Source organism: Buteo buteo, chromosome 12 (genome assembly GCF_964188355.1).
Source record: "Buteo buteo chromosome 12, bButBut1.hap1.1, whole genome shotgun sequence".
NCBI classification, from domain to species: Eukaryota; Metazoa; Chordata; class Aves; order Accipitriformes; family Accipitridae; genus Buteo; species Buteo buteo.
The window spans coordinates 42,453,931-42,469,488 of record NC_134182.1 but is presented as its reverse complement, the minus strand read 5'-3'; the positions used below and the strand labels follow the sequence as shown (position 1 = coordinate 42,469,488).

The window sequence follows — 15,558 nt, the reverse complement described above, 5'->3', positions numbered from 1 at the left end:
TTGGCTGAGCTTCTTTTGCCACTTATTTTCTTTGAGCTAATTCAGTGGGTTGGAGGGGTCTGGTGTGGCTGAGAGTGGGGAGGGAATCGATTTATTTAGGGGTTGTGTTTATTTGCAACAGCCACCTCCTTGACTCCTGCGTGACAAACTACTGCTGCCATCATTTTTGCAGTTGGTTTTGAAAACAGGCTACCCCTGGGAGTGGGAGGGAAGCAAGGGGACTTCAGGGCATCTGTGGGAACTAACTTTCAGACCTCATTTATTTAAACCATGCTCAGGGGTGGGTTTTGCAGCCTTGGTGTAGGGATGTTCATCCCGCAGCTCTATCTGCTCTTCACTCTGCTGGCTCCCCTAAAGCATCACAGGGACGCAAGGTGTAAAAGCCTGTCTTGCAAAGCAGCGATTCCTTCAAATTTGTGGTGAATATCACAACGAATTTATCTCAACTCCCTGTCCCTGAAGGTCTCGGGTCTGAGCTGACCCCAGCATTGAGCAGAGAGCAGCAGCCGGGGAGAGGAGGTAGTGGCAAATCACTTCTTTGTTTGTAAGTCGTCCCAGTGGCCGATAAACCCTCATGGAGAATTTTTCAAATACCTCGCAGTGCGGCCATACGCAAGGGCTGCGTTTTTTACGTCAGCGGCCAGCTGCTGCCTCGCGCCCAGCCCTGCTCTCCGAGCTGGCGGCTTTTTAATCACATTTTTTCACTTAAAGTCACTGAGTCATCAGTTTGTGCGTTGGGATGAATGCTGATACCCTGGCACTACTGCCTGTATCCCACTAACCCACCCTGTCTGTCCAGCTACACCAGATGTGACTGTTGTACCTTAAAAATTACTCAAAATGGGGAGTTGAATCTGGTAGGAACTAAGCTATCCAGAAACCACGCTTTGCAGGAATGATTTATTTTCCGCAACAACGTGGGTTGCATGTTTTGGGGGGTTTCCTGCAGGCAGGGAGCGATGCTTATCTCTGCCTTGGAGATGGGAACAGACCCAAATCCCTGCCTGAGCTCTCATTGCTAGTTTGTCCATCCTCAGCAGCAGCCTGAGAGGTTTAAAGCGCGAACGTTACCCTTATAGGGAGGTGCCGAGGGCTGGCCTGGGCGCCGGGAGTTTTGAAATCCCACGGCAAACTAGAGATTACCCCCTTCCTCGTCCCGTGTTCATCCCAGCCTGGGCCAGCCTCGCCTATGCCGTGGGATGCTTGGCGTTCCTGCGAGCATCCCAGGGCCGCCGGCCACCCTCCCCACGGCCGCCAAGTGCCGGCAGAGCCAGCAGCTGGATTGGCTGCGGTGGCCGAACCTTTCCTTTTTAGGCTGCGTGCCTGCTCCGGCTCGGGGCTTTGCCGCCGCGGTCCGAGCTTCAAACTGGCTGTGCCGAGGCGTCCTGTCCTGGCTGGCTGTGGTGCCGTGGGTCGGGGTGGTTTTGGGGAATCCTGCTGGGGTGGGGAGCTTGGAGCTACCCGTTCCCAGGCAAATGCCAGGGGTGGAACAGCAAAGCAGAGCGGGGGCTCGGGTCGATACCCAGCCGTTTGCACCAGCCCAGGGTTTGGGGGTGTCTCTGTGGCTTTGGGCCCCACCGTGGGTGGGACGGGGTCCTGACACAGGTTCCGTGCAGCCCCCCAGCACAGCCATGCTCCCTCCGTGTGGGACTTTCCCAGTGCTGGCATGGGCCACTCCCTCAATCCAACCCCCTGTTTCCCCTCCTGCCCCACTCTCTGCTGGGTTTGGGGTTAATTTTTTCTTTTTTTTTTTCTTTTTTTTTTTTTTTTTCCCAGCATGTCATATATGGCAACCTTTTGCCTTGGTGACCTCATGTTTGGCGGTGAACCAAGGGAACCGGGTTGGGATGTGAGGCAGCGGCAGGTCCCTGGGGCTCAGGGCGTGCAGTGGGGATGCCGACAAGTGTACGGCCAGGGGACCCAGGGGACAAATCCAGTCCCCAAGTGCTGAGGTTTCCCTGGAGGAAACGGGATAATTGGGACAGAGCCGCTGCCTGGGGATGGTGGAGGTACAAGTGGGCTGGCCATGCCAGGGAGACACCGTGTCCCTGTCCTGCCCTGTGGGGTGACAGCTCAGAGTCCGCTCCCCCTCTCCGGGGCTGGGGGGGTCATCAGGACTCTCAGGTCCCTTCTGGTGGCGGTGGGACCCTGCAGCTCTTGGTCCTTATTGCTGCACCGGTGCCTTGATGTCTCTGCCCTGAGCACAGCTCAGGACCCTGCAAAGCAAAGCAGGAGGCAGCCCAGGCACCCCGTGCCTCAGTTTCCCCACCTGCAGCCTGAGTCCCCCATAGCTCTGGGACATCTCTCCTGCCTCCCCCCTGCCCCAGCTGCTTGGAGAGAGTCCCCGGTGCGGGCCCGTTGTCCTTAAAAAGACAGCTGGAAGTTTGGCAGCCGCTGGTTGGCCTCTGCGAGGGCCGTCGGCTGCTGCGGCTCCGCTCGCCGCATGCCAAGGCTGCATCCGCAGGGGTGGCTCTGGCCCCCTCCCTGTGCTGCATTTGGGCAGGGGGGCCAGAGGACAGCACCCACATTGCACCTTGGGGTGTCTGGGCTCATCCTGTCTCCAAAATCCTCCTGGGGAGAGGGTGAGAGCTGCGTGCACCCCGTGACACAGAGCTGGGCTTCGGACCTGCCAGTCCCAGCCCTGGGCAAGCCGAAGATTTGGGGAACGAGGGGCTTTGGGGCACTGAAAGCCCAAAAATGGGGGCGGAAATTAAAAACCCCGGGGTGAGACAGCCCAAAGGTGCCAGATGCCGGCGAGACACAGGGGAACCGAGGCCGGGAGGAAGCAATGCACCAACCCAGTGCATTTCCAGTGTCTCGGCGATGCCAAATTCCCATCCCGGCTCTGGGATGTCCCCCATGGCAGAGCCCTGACACCCACCTCCACCCGGGTGGGGTTTCTCCACACTTTCCCCAGGAATCAGGGATGCTTCCACCTCCTTTTTGCTGAGACCGTCACTTATAAGGACTTGTGTCTCACTTGTTTATCAGAGCGGAGCATAAAAGGAACAGACTCATAAATGGGATGTTGCCTCCCAAGCATCCCTGCATACATTTTTCTTACAATAATTAACCGTGCTGGGTCCTACCATCGGTCCAAGGTCAATTTAATGAAACAAAACACCTTATATGGCCATATGGCTAACACACCATCACTTAGCCTATTTAGGGTCTTTGTTTAGAGAGGATCCGCCTCTGAGGTTTCACGGGCTCACTGGTATTTATACCAAAGGCACATCAGGACTCGGTCCCAGAGGAAAGGAGCTCTCGCCTCCGCGGTGAGTACTGCCCAGCCCTGGTTTCCCTTTTCCTTGGAGGAGAGCGGGAAGGAAAAACACCCCGGGGGGGCTTTGGGGTGCCCTTGCATTTATGGGGTGACCCCAACTCGGTTTGCACAGCACGGCGGGGGATGCCAACCCCGGCACGACGCTGCAGCCCGGGGCTTCTGTGGAGGCAATGAGAGCTGGTCTGCAGCCAAAGCAAGTCGTGCTCTTCCAGAAATCCTCACAATTTTGGTTTTTTTTCTTTTTGGGCTCCTGTGAGGTTTTTGCCTGCTTCCCTCTGGATTTGGGAGCGCATCCGCCGGCAGAGGTGGGGGGTACCCCCTGGGAAGGGCTATTTTTTTCCCATTTTTGGGAAAGGATGCGAGGGCAGAGCAGCGAGGGGCTGCTGAGACAGGACTGGTTGAGAGGGCATTGCCTGCCTTCCCCCTGCCCGCTCAGCGGGCACCAGCCAGGGACGGCAAAGCCGGAGCACCCCGAGGAGCGCTGCTGCCGGTCAAGCATGGGCAGGAAGCTTTGGCACCCATTTCGGGCACCGGCTGGCAAAGGATGGAGAAGCAGCATCAGCATGGAGCAGCGCCCGAGGGGGATGAGCATCACCCCGCTGCCAGCATCCCTGCATCAGGGTCGGACCGCAGAGGATTTTGCAGGGCCGCGCATCCCCAAGGACTCTAACCTTTCCAACACCCAAAGCCGGACGCGGTGGCGTGGCGTAACCCTCTCCCCCACCCTTTAACGCTGTGTTCCCCCTTCGCCCCAGCTTTTCCCCCAGGTCCCCCTGAACGCCAACCGCTCCCGGCCCCACCATGTGCGAGGAGGAGACCACCGCCCTGGTCTGCGACAACGGCTCCGGCCTCTGCAAAGCCGGTTTTGCCGGCGACGATGCTCCCCGCGCCGTCTTCCCCTCCATCGTGGGGCGGCCCCGGCACCAGGTGGGTACCCAAGGCGGGGGGTGAGGGGCAGCCCCCAACCACCCCCTGCCTTGCCTTAATCACCGAAATGAGGCTGACGAGGCCATCTCTCTTGCCGGCGTTAGGGTGTCATGGTAGGCATGGGGCAGAAAGACAGCTACGTGGGCGACGAGGCGCAGAGCAAGAGGGGTATCCTCACGCTCAAGTACCCCATCGAGCACGGCATCATCACCAACTGGGATGACATGGAGAAGGTGAGACGCCCGCTGGGATGGGGAGTGGGTGCTGGCCCCGGCTTCGGTTTGGGGTAAGACCCCCATTCTCCTTTGCCCGCCCCAGATCTGGCACCACTCCTTCTACAACGAGCTGCGCGTAGCCCCCGAGGAGCACCCGACCCTGCTCACCGAGGCACCCCTCAACCCCAAGGCCAACCGGGAGAAGATGACGCAGGTAAGGTGCTGCGGGGCCCCCGGGGATGGGGACGGACCCTCCAAAACCGCAGGAAGGGCTGGGGGATTTGGGGGTTTAGCGAGACAGGAGGAGCAGGCGGTGGGATGAAGCTTGGTGCTTTAATAACGGCAGAGCTCTCGGTAGCATGCTCATGCGCTTGCGTGGACCCACAAGTTTCTCTGCGGTGCGTGGACCTGTGGGGTTTGCCACGCAATGCGCTCACCCACGTTTTTTCCATGCAACGCACTGACCCACACGTTTTTCAGTGCAACGCAGCGATCCATGTGTTGTTCTGTGCAATGCATTGACCCGTGTGTCTGTGCAATGCAATGATCCACCTATTTTTCTGTGCAATGCAATGATCCATCTATTCTTCCGTGCAACGCAATGATCCGTGTGTTTTTCCATGCAATGCACTGGCCCAGTCTCTCCAGGAAGGCACAGCCCCCGTGGGTCGGGGTAGGATACCACTGGGGACCCCCATGCTCCCCGCTAACCCGCTGCCCCTCTAACCCTCCCTCCCAGATCATGTTTGAAACCTTTAACGTCCCTGCCATGTACGTCGCCATCCAAGCTGTCCTCTCCCTCTACGCCTCCGGCCGCACAACCGGTGAGTAGGAGACGTGGCATCCCGGGGAACATCCATGATGGGGAAGGGACCAAGCTGGCTTCGAGCCCCCTCCCTCACCTTCCCCCCCAATTCCCAGGCATCGTCCTCGACTCCGGGGATGGTGTCACCCACAACGTGCCCATCTACGAGGGCTACGCTCTGCCCCACGCCATCATGCGTCTTGACTTGGCCGGCCGTGACCTCACTGACTACCTCATGAAGATCCTCACCGAGAGGGGCTACTCCTTCGTCACCACCGGTATGGGGCCGGGGAGGGGGGTACAGGGTGACGGGGGACCCCGCGGTGCTGCCATGGCAGCGGGTTGAGCCTGTTTGCCATTGTCTTCCGCAGCCGAGCGGGAAATTGTGCGCGACATCAAGGAGAAGCTCTGCTACGTGGCCCTCGACTTTGAGAACGAGATGGCCACGGCTGCCTCTTCCTCCTCGCTGGAGAAGAGCTACGAGCTCCCCGATGGGCAGGTCATCACCATCGGGAACGAGCGTTTCCGCTGCCCTGAGACCCTCTTCCAACCCTCCTTCATCGGTAAGCCCACCCCGAATGGTCCTGGCTGTTCCCTAGGTGGTTGCCACCCATCCTCACCACCCCACCAGTGGGCAACCAGCTCCCATGGGTGCCCTGCAGAGGCGTTTTGGGACTCCCCTGGGTGCTTTGCACCCCAAAGTGGGGGGACAAACCCATGGGTGACCCCATGGCTCTTTTGAGGAGCCCTGAGGAGGCACGGGTGGGGGTCAGGGCGCTGACAGCCCCCTTCCACCCCAGGCATGGAGTCAGCTGGCATCCATGAGACAACCTACAACTCCATCATGAAGTGCGACATCGACATCCGCAAGGACCTCTACGCCAACAACGTGTTGTCCGGCGGCACCACCATGTACCCCGGCATCGCCGACCGCATGCAGAAGGAAATCACGGCGCTGGCTCCCAGCACCATGAAGATCAAAGTAGGTGGGGGGAGGTGGGCAAACCACGGCCACCGACACCCCAAATCCTCTCCTGGTGCAGGTTTGGGGGAGGTGGATCACGGGGTGCATCCTAACGGCTCGTGTCTCGGCAGATCATCGCCCCACCGGAGCGGAAGTACTCGGTGTGGATCGGCGGCTCCATCCTGGCATCCCTCTCCACCTTCCAGCAGATGTGGATCAGCAAACCCGAGTACGACGAGGCCGGACCCTCCATCGTCCACCGAAAATGCTTTTAAGCCCCCTTCCCACCCCGCGGCGGCCCCCCCCACCCGGGCCGGGGCCCCCCGCTCCTCCTCGCTCCCCGCTGCTCCTCCCCACCGCCCACTGTGCATTAAAGCCTTTTCTCCAGGCTCTGCCCCTTTTCTGGGAGATTTTGGGGTGTTGGGGGGTGGGAGGGACTGGGGGGGGCGAGCTGAGGGTAATGGGAGAGGGGTGGGGGGGCCCTGACCTCATGTTGGTGCCTCTGCTCCCATGTTGGTGCCCCTGATGTCATGCTGATGGCCTTGACCCCATGTTGATGCCCCCGACCTCATGTCAATGCCCTTGACCCCACGTTGGTGCCCCCAGTGTCACATGGACACCCTCAAACCCATCACCTGTCCCCATGCTGATGGGTCCGGCCCTGTGGTGACACCCTTGACCTCCTGGTGGTGTCCTCAACCCCATGTTGATGTCCCCAACCCCACGTCGATGCCCTTGACCCTCTCTTGGGGCTCCCCCCCCAAGCCAATGCCCTTGACCCCCACGTGGGTGCCCCCCCAAGCCCATGTTGGTGCCTTTGACCCCACACAGGTGCCCCCACCCCCCTGTCCCCAATGTCACACTGATGCCCTTGACCCCGTGTCAATGCCCTTGACCTCATGTTGGTGCCCCCCCCCCACTGGTAACCCCAACCCCACATTGGTGCCCCGCCCTGTCCCCCCTCCAGCGCTGTCGGGACATGCCGTGGGCGGAGTCCTATTTGCATAAATTACCATACCGCTCCCCACCCACCCACCCCCGCGCGCGCCTCCGGCCGCCGCTTCCGCGGCTGTTCCCCCCCGCACCCGTCCCCCGCGCGTTGACGTCACGGGGAGGCAGCGCGCGCCGGTCATTACCATGCCATTAGCATATGACGCGGGAAGGCGGAAGCGGTGGCGGGATGGGGCGGTGCGGGGCCGCCCTGTGCCTGGCCCTGGAGGGGAACATCGGTACTGGGGGGGGGGACACACACGGGATAACGGGGGTGCCAAGGGGAGGGTCGGTGGCTTTCGGGGGGGGGGGGCAGTTTGGGGTGCGGGAGGGGCTGCCTGGGGAAGGAGGGGGGGCAGGAGGAGGATTTGGGGTGCGATGGAGGTGGGGGGATTTGGGGTGCTTGCGGGGGGCGCAGCCTGAAGCCTCCCGGCGTCCAATTTAATGTCTGTAATTAATCAATTATTGCAGCCCGACTGGGGGTAGGGGTGGGGGGGGGACCCCAAAAACCCACGTAACCCCACAGCCGGGGCCGGGGCAGGGGGGACACAGAGGCTCACCCTGCCCACCCCCCTCCCCTCCGCAGCCGTGGGGAAATCCACATTCCTGAAGCTGCTGGGTGCCACCTTCCCCGAGTGGCACTTGGTGACCGAACCCGTGGCACAGTGGCAAAAGGTGCCAGCCGGCAGCACGGCGGAGGTAACGGCGGGTACCGGTCAGTGGGTCTCGGCACCGTTCGGCAGCCCCGCCGCGGCGGGACGACCTCGACTCCCGGTTTTTCCTTCCTTCGTAGGCGTCCGTGGGTTCCGCCAACCTTCTCCAGATGATGTACCAGGAGCCGGCGCGGTGGTCCTACACCTTCCAGACCTTCTCCTGCCTCAGCCGGCTGAAGGCGATGCTGGAGCCGCCGCCTGAGCGGTTCCGCGGGACCCCCCGCCCTGTGCGGGTCTTCGAGCGCTCCGTCTACAGCGACAGGTACCCGGCACCCCCAAATTAAAATACGAAAGAAGAGGGATGAAGGGATTAAATGGGAGAACGAGCGTCTGCGCCGCTTGGGTTGTGTCCCCCGGGGTGAGCAGAGCCACCGTCCCCAGCGAAGCCCGGAGTGATGCTTAATTACAGCAATGTGCTTGTTGGATAATTCGGGGCTTCGTTATCCCCCAAATAATTTTTGCAATAACCTTCGCCCCTGTCAGGCGGTGGCTTGAAATCCCTCGGGGGACGGATGGGCTCGGTAGTGGTGGGCCACACCGGGTGGCTGTGTGTCCCCCAACATCTCTCAGCCCCAAATTAAGGATTTCCGCCTTAATTAAACGCCAGCCGTTCCCAGTTGGTGCAAAAAAGGTGAAAAAAGTGGCCGTGAAGCCACTTGGGCTGGGGATGGCGTGGAGGTCCTGATGCCGGCGGTGCCGGCTGCCCTTTCCCTTCTCTCCGTCTCTTCCCAGGTACGTCTTTGCCAAGAACCTCTTCGAGGCCGGGCACCTGCAGCCGCTGGAGTGGGCGATTTACCAGGACTGGCACGGCTTCCTCCTGCGGCAGCTGGGGCCCCGCGCCGCCCTCCACGGCTTCCTCTACCTGCGGGCGATGCCGCAGGTGGGTGCCGGCGAGAGCCCCCGCGTTCAGCGGGGAGAGGGATGCGGCAGGCGTTTGACTTCGCTCGGAGCCTGGCGAGCGCCTGGAATTACCAACGTGGTGGGTTTTAACCGTAACTCCCTGCCCTGGAGGAGCGGGGCCCGCTTCTGTGCCCATGGGGACGTTGGTGGGAGTTTTGCTACGGATCCTAGAGGGGATTTTGGGGAGGGAGGGCTGCTGCATCCTCCAGGGATGCCCGGCTGCGGTCCCTCCCCTCGGGCTGCTTTGCCGGGCGCCTGCATCCCATTAACCTCCCGTCTCTCCCGTTAACCTCCCATCTTCCCTGCATCCCGGTAACCTCCCGTCTCCCGTCTCTCCCGGTAACCTCCCGTCTCCCGTGCGGGTGCAGACGTGCCTGGAGCGGCTGCGGCGGAGGGCGAGGAGCGAGGAGGGGGGCATCCAGCTGGGGTACCTGCAGCAGCTCCACGGCCAGCACGAGCGCTGGCTGGTGGAGAAGACCACGGAGTGAGTCCAAATCCATCCCCACCGCGCTCCCCTCCCCGGCACGCGGACCAGCTGTGGTTTTGGGGTGACCCCCCTGATTTGGGGGTTTATTTGTTTTAAGCCCATCTCTCCCTCCCTTCTTCAGGGTCCACTTTGCGGACGTGAAGCACGCGCCCGTCCTGGTGCTGGATGTGGACAAGGACTTCGAGCACGACGCGGCCACGCAGGGCGTCCTCATGGCACAGGTGGGCACAGCCGAGGCGGCACAGCTCGGTGGCATCCCGCTGCCGGGAGCGCCGGCACAGCCGTCGGAGTCGTGCCAACCTCTGAGCCTCCGCCTCATCTTCATTTTTCCATGGAAAAAATAATTTCCGCACCCTCGGTCCAAACCGGTTTAAACCTCGGCCATCCCGGCACCATCCCGGTGCCATCCGGCACTCTGAGTTGGCTTCTCCTTGCAGGTGGAGGCTTTCGCGACGGCGCTGCGACCCCAAACTTTGCCATCGTGCCCCAACCCTCTCTGAGCAGCGGCAGCATCCCTGCCCACCGGTACCCGCGCCGAGCGGCAGAGCCGGGAAAGGGGCATCGCCGCCGCCAGCTCCGTCCGAAAATCCCGACACCAAGGACAAGGGACAAGTCCTGGTCCCCGACTGTCCCCCTCGGTCCTTTTAATTTGGGCAAGGAGTGTATTTAAGGCGCTGGCAGCACGGGGTGGATGGTTTAAGGCGAATAATCGGAGGCGCAGCCGTGTGATGAGCTTCGGGGTGGCATGGCGCGCTCCCCCCCACGCATTTGGGGGACCAGGTTGCCGCCGCGACCCCCTCCCCATCTATAGGGATCACCAGCCGGGGACGCCGGAGCCGGGGATGCTCCGTAAGGTGGATTTAATGCACTGGTTAAATTCCAACAGAAAAATCGTCATGGCTCATATTTAAGTCACACCAACCCCCGTATTTTATTATTTTATATATTTATATTTTTTTCCTTTAAATTAAAAACAAAGTGATGTCGAGCTCTTCTGTGTCTTGAACTGCAGGCGGGGGGTCGGGGTGGGCTCCAGTGGGTGCTGTTGCACGGGGGGGATGTTGTTCCTCCAATTTTGGGGTGTTTGTGGCTGGAGCAGTGGGGGTGACCCGGGGGAGGGGGACAGTGCCCCTGGGTTTGGGGGAAAACCATGGGGATTTGGCACCTGCTGGGTGGTTTTTGCTGGGGAGGGGGGTTGGATCTTTAGGGGTACCCCTTTTTTTGGGGGGGTGGGAATAGGGGCCAGGACTCCCTCTGCCTTTAGGGGAGGCTGTGGTGGGGTGTGCGACCCTACATAAACACGGGTGGGGCGTGGCCATCAAGGGGCGTGACCATCAGGGGCGGGGCCACCGGGGGCGGGGCGAGCACGTGTGAGGGGCACCTGCCCCGGAGGTACCGGGGGGCAGCGGGGGGGGGGGTGCTGGGATGGGGGGCTGGGGGGCAGGGTTTGGGGCGGGAGGGGGGGGATTTGGGGCAGGATGTGGGGCAGGGGCTGGCGGGCTGCGGGGTGGGGGATTTGCGGGGGGGCTGTGGGGCAGGATATAGGGCGGGGGGGGGGGTACAGGAGCCGGGCCGCCACCCCCGGGGTTTTCTCCAGCGACCCTACAATAACAACAGAGCGGGACCCGCCCGGACCCCCACTAACGACCCTGCAATAACAACAGAGCGGGGACGCCGACACGGACCCACGGCCGCCGACCCCGCGATAACAACCCGGTATGGGCTCAGCACTGACAACCCCACAGTACCCACCCGCTGCACCCCCCACGGCCGGCCACCCTCCCCAAAACACCCCCACAAACCCCCTCCCCAACTCACATCACCCCCCCCACCCCGCTTCCCCCCCCAAACCACCACCACCAGGCCCTCCCACCCTCCCCACCATTACCCCAGAGGGTCTGGCTGCCTCTGTGTCCCGTCCCCCCCCCCAAAAAAAAATAAACCCACGACCCTTGCTTGCTGCAAAGCATTGTGGGGGGTGGCACAAGGCGCTGGCCTTGAGCCCCCCGGCCGGCCGGCGGGTCCCCCCGAGCGGGCGCCTGCAGAACAAAGGAAGCAGCAGCAGCAGCAGCAGCAGCAACGTGCAGCTCCACTGCAACACCCCCTGGGGTTGGGGGGGGACCACAATTTGCATCTTTATTTCAACCCCACTTTTCCTTCCACCGCCACCCCCCCCAACCACCACCACCCCACGCTGCCGTGCATGCACTTAGCTCCGGGGCGAACCCACCCGGCCCCCTGTTTCCGAGGGGGTGCCGTACCCCTTTTTTGCGGTAATGCTCTTTATATCGAAATGGGGGGGGTTTGGGGGGTGGTGGTGGTGAAGGGGGGGGGGTCGTTGCGTGGAAAGTTGCCGGTGTGCGGCTGAAGTTGCGCGGCGGCGGGGCGAAGTTGTGCGAAGCTGCGTGTTTTTTAAGGGGAAAAAGAAAAAAGTAAAACGGGGTTGGAAAAAATAAGGGGGTGGGAATGGGGGGGGGCAGCACCCCCCACCCCCCCCCCGTTTTGGTGGGAGTTTGGGGGAAGGAGGGGTGGGGAGTCAGCGGGGGCCGCCCCCGGGGTGGAAACAACGTGGAAATTAAAAGTTGGGGCGACTCACGTCAGCCGGGTGCTTCACTGGGTTTCATCTCTGTCCCCACAGAAGTCACCGGCGTCCCCACGGCGGGGGGGACGGTGACGGCGTTATGTCCCTCTCGCCGGGCACCCGGTTCGTCTGCCAGCCCGGTCCAGCCGCCGGTTCCCCCCGCTCCCCCGCGGCGGGGGGGAGCCCCGAAATCTAACGTTCGCCTCGGGAGCGAGATGGAAAGGTGCGAGGGGCTTCGCCGGGAGGTGAGTGCTTCTCCGGCCCCCCCAAACCCATCTGTGTGTGTGTGTCCCCCTTCCTGGGACGTCTTCGCCTTTTTGGGGTGATTTGTGGCTTCTTTGTGGCGGTTGTAACGTCACCGTAACTTGTAGGGGGGCTCGTCAGGGTGGGCAGGGAAAGCCCTTTCTTGGTTGGTTGATGGTTTTAGTTTTTTAAGGGTATTTCTGGTGGAAATGGGACCTTCTGCTGCCTTAAAAACCGCTTCGATGCCTTAAACCCCCCCCCAAAAATCTTAGCTCATTCCCGGGGCGTCCCCAAAACACCGCTGCAGGGTGGGTGGCAGCAGGACGCGTGGGACAAAATCCACCTTTAAATTGAATTTCTTGGTATAAAAGAGCAAAATGCTGTGCGAAACCCTCCTGGGTGCCGTCGGGGGGGCTCCCCCAAAAAAGAAGGGGGTGGCGAGGAAGGGGGCACGTGGGGAGGGCAGAGCCGTGCCCAGGGGGAGCATCGCCAAGCTAACAAGTCGTGGCATTTTCTCCACCAAAAATTACAATGCCTTCCTTCGGCGCTTCTGGTTTTACCGGCCAGGGTGGTTGTAACCGGGATTTCTAATATCGCGCCCGTCGTGCCCAAGCAGGCAGGGGGATGGGGAGGGGGGGCTGCTCCGGCTGGGGGGGGTCTCTGCAGTGGGGAGGTGGGGAGGGAGAAACACCTCCTGCTTGGGGTTTATTTTTAGGACTTTGCACCCCCCCAAAACTGCTGCCGCTTTTGCTTTTTTGGGGGATGGGGGGGCGAGCGGTCGCCTCGCGCCTCCGAGTTGTATCCGACAGGTTTTGCCCTGGGATGGCTGGCGGGACGATGGGACGGGGCGGTGGGGACGTGGGGACAGGCGGCTTGGACGGCGTTTGGCACATGGCAGGGCAGGGGGAAGGACTTTGCCCTTGGCAAAGCGCCGGTGAAAACGGCTGACGGTGGGGATTTGAGCCCTGGCACTTTTCCGGGGTGGGCGTGCTAAAAAAAAAAAAAAGATGACTATTATAAAGATGCTGCCGGAGCCGGGGTCGGCAGCGGTGGGATTCCCCTGGGAACCCAAGTGCCGGTGGGTCCCTGCCCGCCCCGGGCTGGTCCTGGTGGTGCCGGCGGCCGAGGGAGGGGTGTGCCACGGTTCCCACGTCCCGGCGCCTTTCCCGGGGTGGTTTGGCAGACGAAGCGAGCCGGGGAGCCAGCCCCTTTCCCCAGCACTGGTTCTGCCCGTTCCTCCAGCTCGGCCAGGCCCGGGAAAGCCGGCGTCTCCCCTCGCACCTCCGCGGCTGGAGCCGCGCTCGTGCCGTCTCCCTCGGCGTTTGATTTCCACGCCGGGCGCGACGCATCCCCATCCACGAGGGTTTTGGGAGAGGAGGAGGAGGGAGGACGCCAGAGGTCGAGGTTTCGTTCCGCTCCCCGTCCCGCAGCGCTGACGGACCCTCTCCCACCCTCCCCGGCCGGCTCTCGATGCCTTTGCCATTTGCATAACTAATCAACTTCTTGAGAACCCGCTCATTACCGCCACGGAAAAATACACGGCAAAGCCTCGCTCAGTGCCGGGGAGCCGCCGGTTTCTAACAAGAGCCGCCCAAACCGCCCGGCAAAGATCGGGGCTGATGGAGGGGATGATGCTCTGACCCATCTCCCCCAGCTTGGGGGGGCCAAACCTTAAATAAACCCCACAGGAAACTCCATTCCCGGCAGGAACGGTTACACCGGGACCCCAAAACCCCTTTGCCAGGTGGTGGCGGGACATGATGCAGCTCGAGGTGTCCCCGGCACATCCCCGGCGTTGGGAAATGAAAGCCCCTAACTGAATTTGGCAGGCTGTCTCGGTGCCAAACGCTAGAGATTAGGGATAATCTCATTTAAAGCATTACTAATAAAAAGTTACTAAATTTGTCCATCTCGAGGGGTTTCCCTGGTGGGTTGGGGTGAGGTTTTTTTCCGCCGGCATGAAATCACCCCAAACCGGGTCTGGCATCTCCAAAAAAGCATCAGGGTGATGGATGGGATGAAGGATTTGCCGGGGTTCGTCTCATTTTTGGCCGGCACATCCCGGTGTCACCTGAAGGACCGTCACCCGCCTGCCGGGGGGATGTCCTCCATTAATCCGGAGCGATGCTCGCCGTTACCATGCCTCCGCTGAAAATATTTCAGATCTCAGCTGGGATGTTAACAGCTAAAATGACTCGGGAGCAAATCGCCGGGTGGATGCCGGCGGACGCGCTGCCCTGTCCAGCCGGAGGAGGAGGAGGAGGAGGATGGGAGGAAGGAGGTGTCTGCGTTAATTAAATCCCTGCCGTGTTTTCTGCGGCGACCTGTTGCACGGCGGTGCCGAGCTTGGCCGGGCAAAGGGGGTTTGCATCCCGCAGTGCCGTCGTGCAAGGTTGGAAATTGGGGGGAAAACCAGTTCCCAGCACGAGTTTATCCTATTTATTCCCGTGGGAGTCGCTTTGTTTGGAGCAAAGGTCAGATCCCAGCGGGCTCCGGCTTGGCATTGCAATAGGGCTCTCGGCTCACGCGTGGCCTTTTTGGGAAAAGACGAGCTTGAGCCAATATCACAGGGACGGGGATGTTGGGTCCATGGTTGCATTTTCCGCCGGGACGCAACATCTGGTTTGTCCATCCCACTGGGCATTCCGCAGGCCTGAGGCTCCTTGGATCGCTCCTTCTGCTGCAAATCCCTTTGGAAAACAGTTTTCACTGGGATGCTCCTGGGAAACCTTTGGGACCTTTGAGTTTGTGGAAGTTTTGCCGTCGATTCAGCCGGTAGTAGTCTTGGAAAACCCATAGTGGGCTGGAGCATCACCTCTAAGCCCTGGATGGGGAAGGCTTTGGGGGAACTCACTTTCCGCTCCCCCTTTTCCTCCCCCCCCCCAAAATACACATGTGCATCGTAGCAGAGACCTGCCAGCTCCATGCAGGGGTTGGAAAAGCTGGAGCTGATCCCTTCAGGGCTGATTGAAGGACTCCAGCCCTGCCTTAACCCTTTCACTGGCCCATTCCCACTGCTTTTCCCATGGGAAAATACCCCCCCCCCGCCTTTTTTTCCTCACCGGGGCCTGGATTTTGGGGAGAAAGGGGCAGCCGGGCGACGCGGGGGGGGTTCTTGTGTGGGATTTGAGCCTTGCAAAGCTCCGACTTCCCCAAATGAACCATGTCCCCAAATGAACGACGTCCCCAAATGAATGAGGGCCCCCGATTAACGACGTCCCCAAATTAACGAGGGTGCCGGGGGTTTAGCAGCAGGAAAATACTGGGGGGGGAGGGGGAGCAAAGCGTGTTTTTGGGGGGCAAAGCATGCTTTTGGGGCTGCGTCTTGTTGTTCCCACTCCCCCGCGTGGGCTGCTGCCTCAGTTTCCCAGCGGGGGGGGGGGTGACACACACACACACACACACGACCGGGGTCTGGGGGGTCCCGTTACCCCTAATTTTTTTTTT

General features: G+C 61.1%; 2 protein-coding genes across 4 annotated transcripts; both read left to right on the top strand.

Moving 5' to 3' along the window:
* The first annotated feature begins 1,220 nt into the window (after nt 1–1,220).
* On the top strand, nt 1,221–6,579 carry ACTG2 (actin gamma 2, smooth muscle). The gene is made up of 9 exons (XM_075043678.1): nt 1,221–3,278; nt 4,042–4,213; nt 4,318–4,446; nt 4,532–4,642; nt 5,168–5,252; nt 5,350–5,511; nt 5,605–5,796; nt 6,034–6,215; nt 6,329–6,579. Exons 2-9 carry the CDS (start codon nt 4,088–4,090, stop codon nt 6,470–6,472), a joined length of 1,131 nt encoding a protein of 376 aa, XP_074899779.1. The 5' UTR covers nt 1,221–3,278; nt 4,042–4,087; the 3' UTR covers nt 6,473–6,579.
* Nucleotides 6,580–7,347: 768 nt separating this feature from the next.
* DGUOK (deoxyguanosine kinase) lies at nt 7,348–10,275 on the top strand. 3 transcript variants are annotated; one of them, XM_075042134.1, is made up of 7 exons: nt 7,348–7,426; nt 7,774–7,886; nt 7,981–8,162; nt 8,633–8,780; nt 9,169–9,284; nt 9,409–9,508; nt 9,725–10,275. In XM_075042134.1, exons 1-7 carry the CDS (start codon nt 7,348–7,350, stop codon nt 9,785–9,787), a joined length of 801 nt encoding a protein of 266 aa, XP_074898235.1. In that variant the 3' UTR covers nt 9,788–10,275. The 3 variants fall into 3 exon arrangements, with proteins under 3 accessions (XP_074898235.1, XP_074898236.1, XP_074898234.1); XM_075042133.1 differs by having other exon boundaries at nt 7,353–7,426; nt 8,633–8,879; XM_075042135.1 differs by lacking the exon at nt 7,774–7,886 and having other exon boundaries at nt 7,352–7,426; nt 8,633–8,879.
* The last annotated feature ends 5,283 nt before the right edge of the window (nt 10,276–15,558 follow it).

Excerpts from the sequence above, each read along its gene's own strand:
- ACTG2 (XM_075043678.1), top strand. The coding sequence starts at position 4,088 with ATGTGCGAGGAGGAGACCACCGCCCTGGTCTGCGACAACGGCTCCGGC. Across the intron at positions 5,253-5,349 it reads CGCCTCCGGCCGCACAACCG|GCATCGTCCTCGACTCCGGG; the intron begins GTGAGTAGGAGA and ends CCCAATTCCCAG. Across the intron at positions 5,512-5,604 it reads CTACTCCTTCGTCACCACCG|CCGAGCGGGAAATTGTGCGC; the intron begins GTATGGGGCCGG and ends TGTCTTCCGCAG.
- DGUOK (XM_075042133.1), top strand. The coding sequence starts at position 7,378 with ATGGGGCGGTGCGGGGCCGCCCTGTGCCTGGCCCTGGAGGGGAACATC. Across the intron at positions 7,427-7,773 it reads GGCCCTGGAGGGGAACATCG|CCGTGGGGAAATCCACATTC; the intron begins GTACTGGGGGGG and ends TCCCCTCCGCAG. Across the intron at positions 9,509-9,724 it reads AGGGCGTCCTCATGGCACAG|GTGGAGGCTTTCGCGACGGC; the intron begins GTGGGCACAGCC and ends TTCTCCTTGCAG.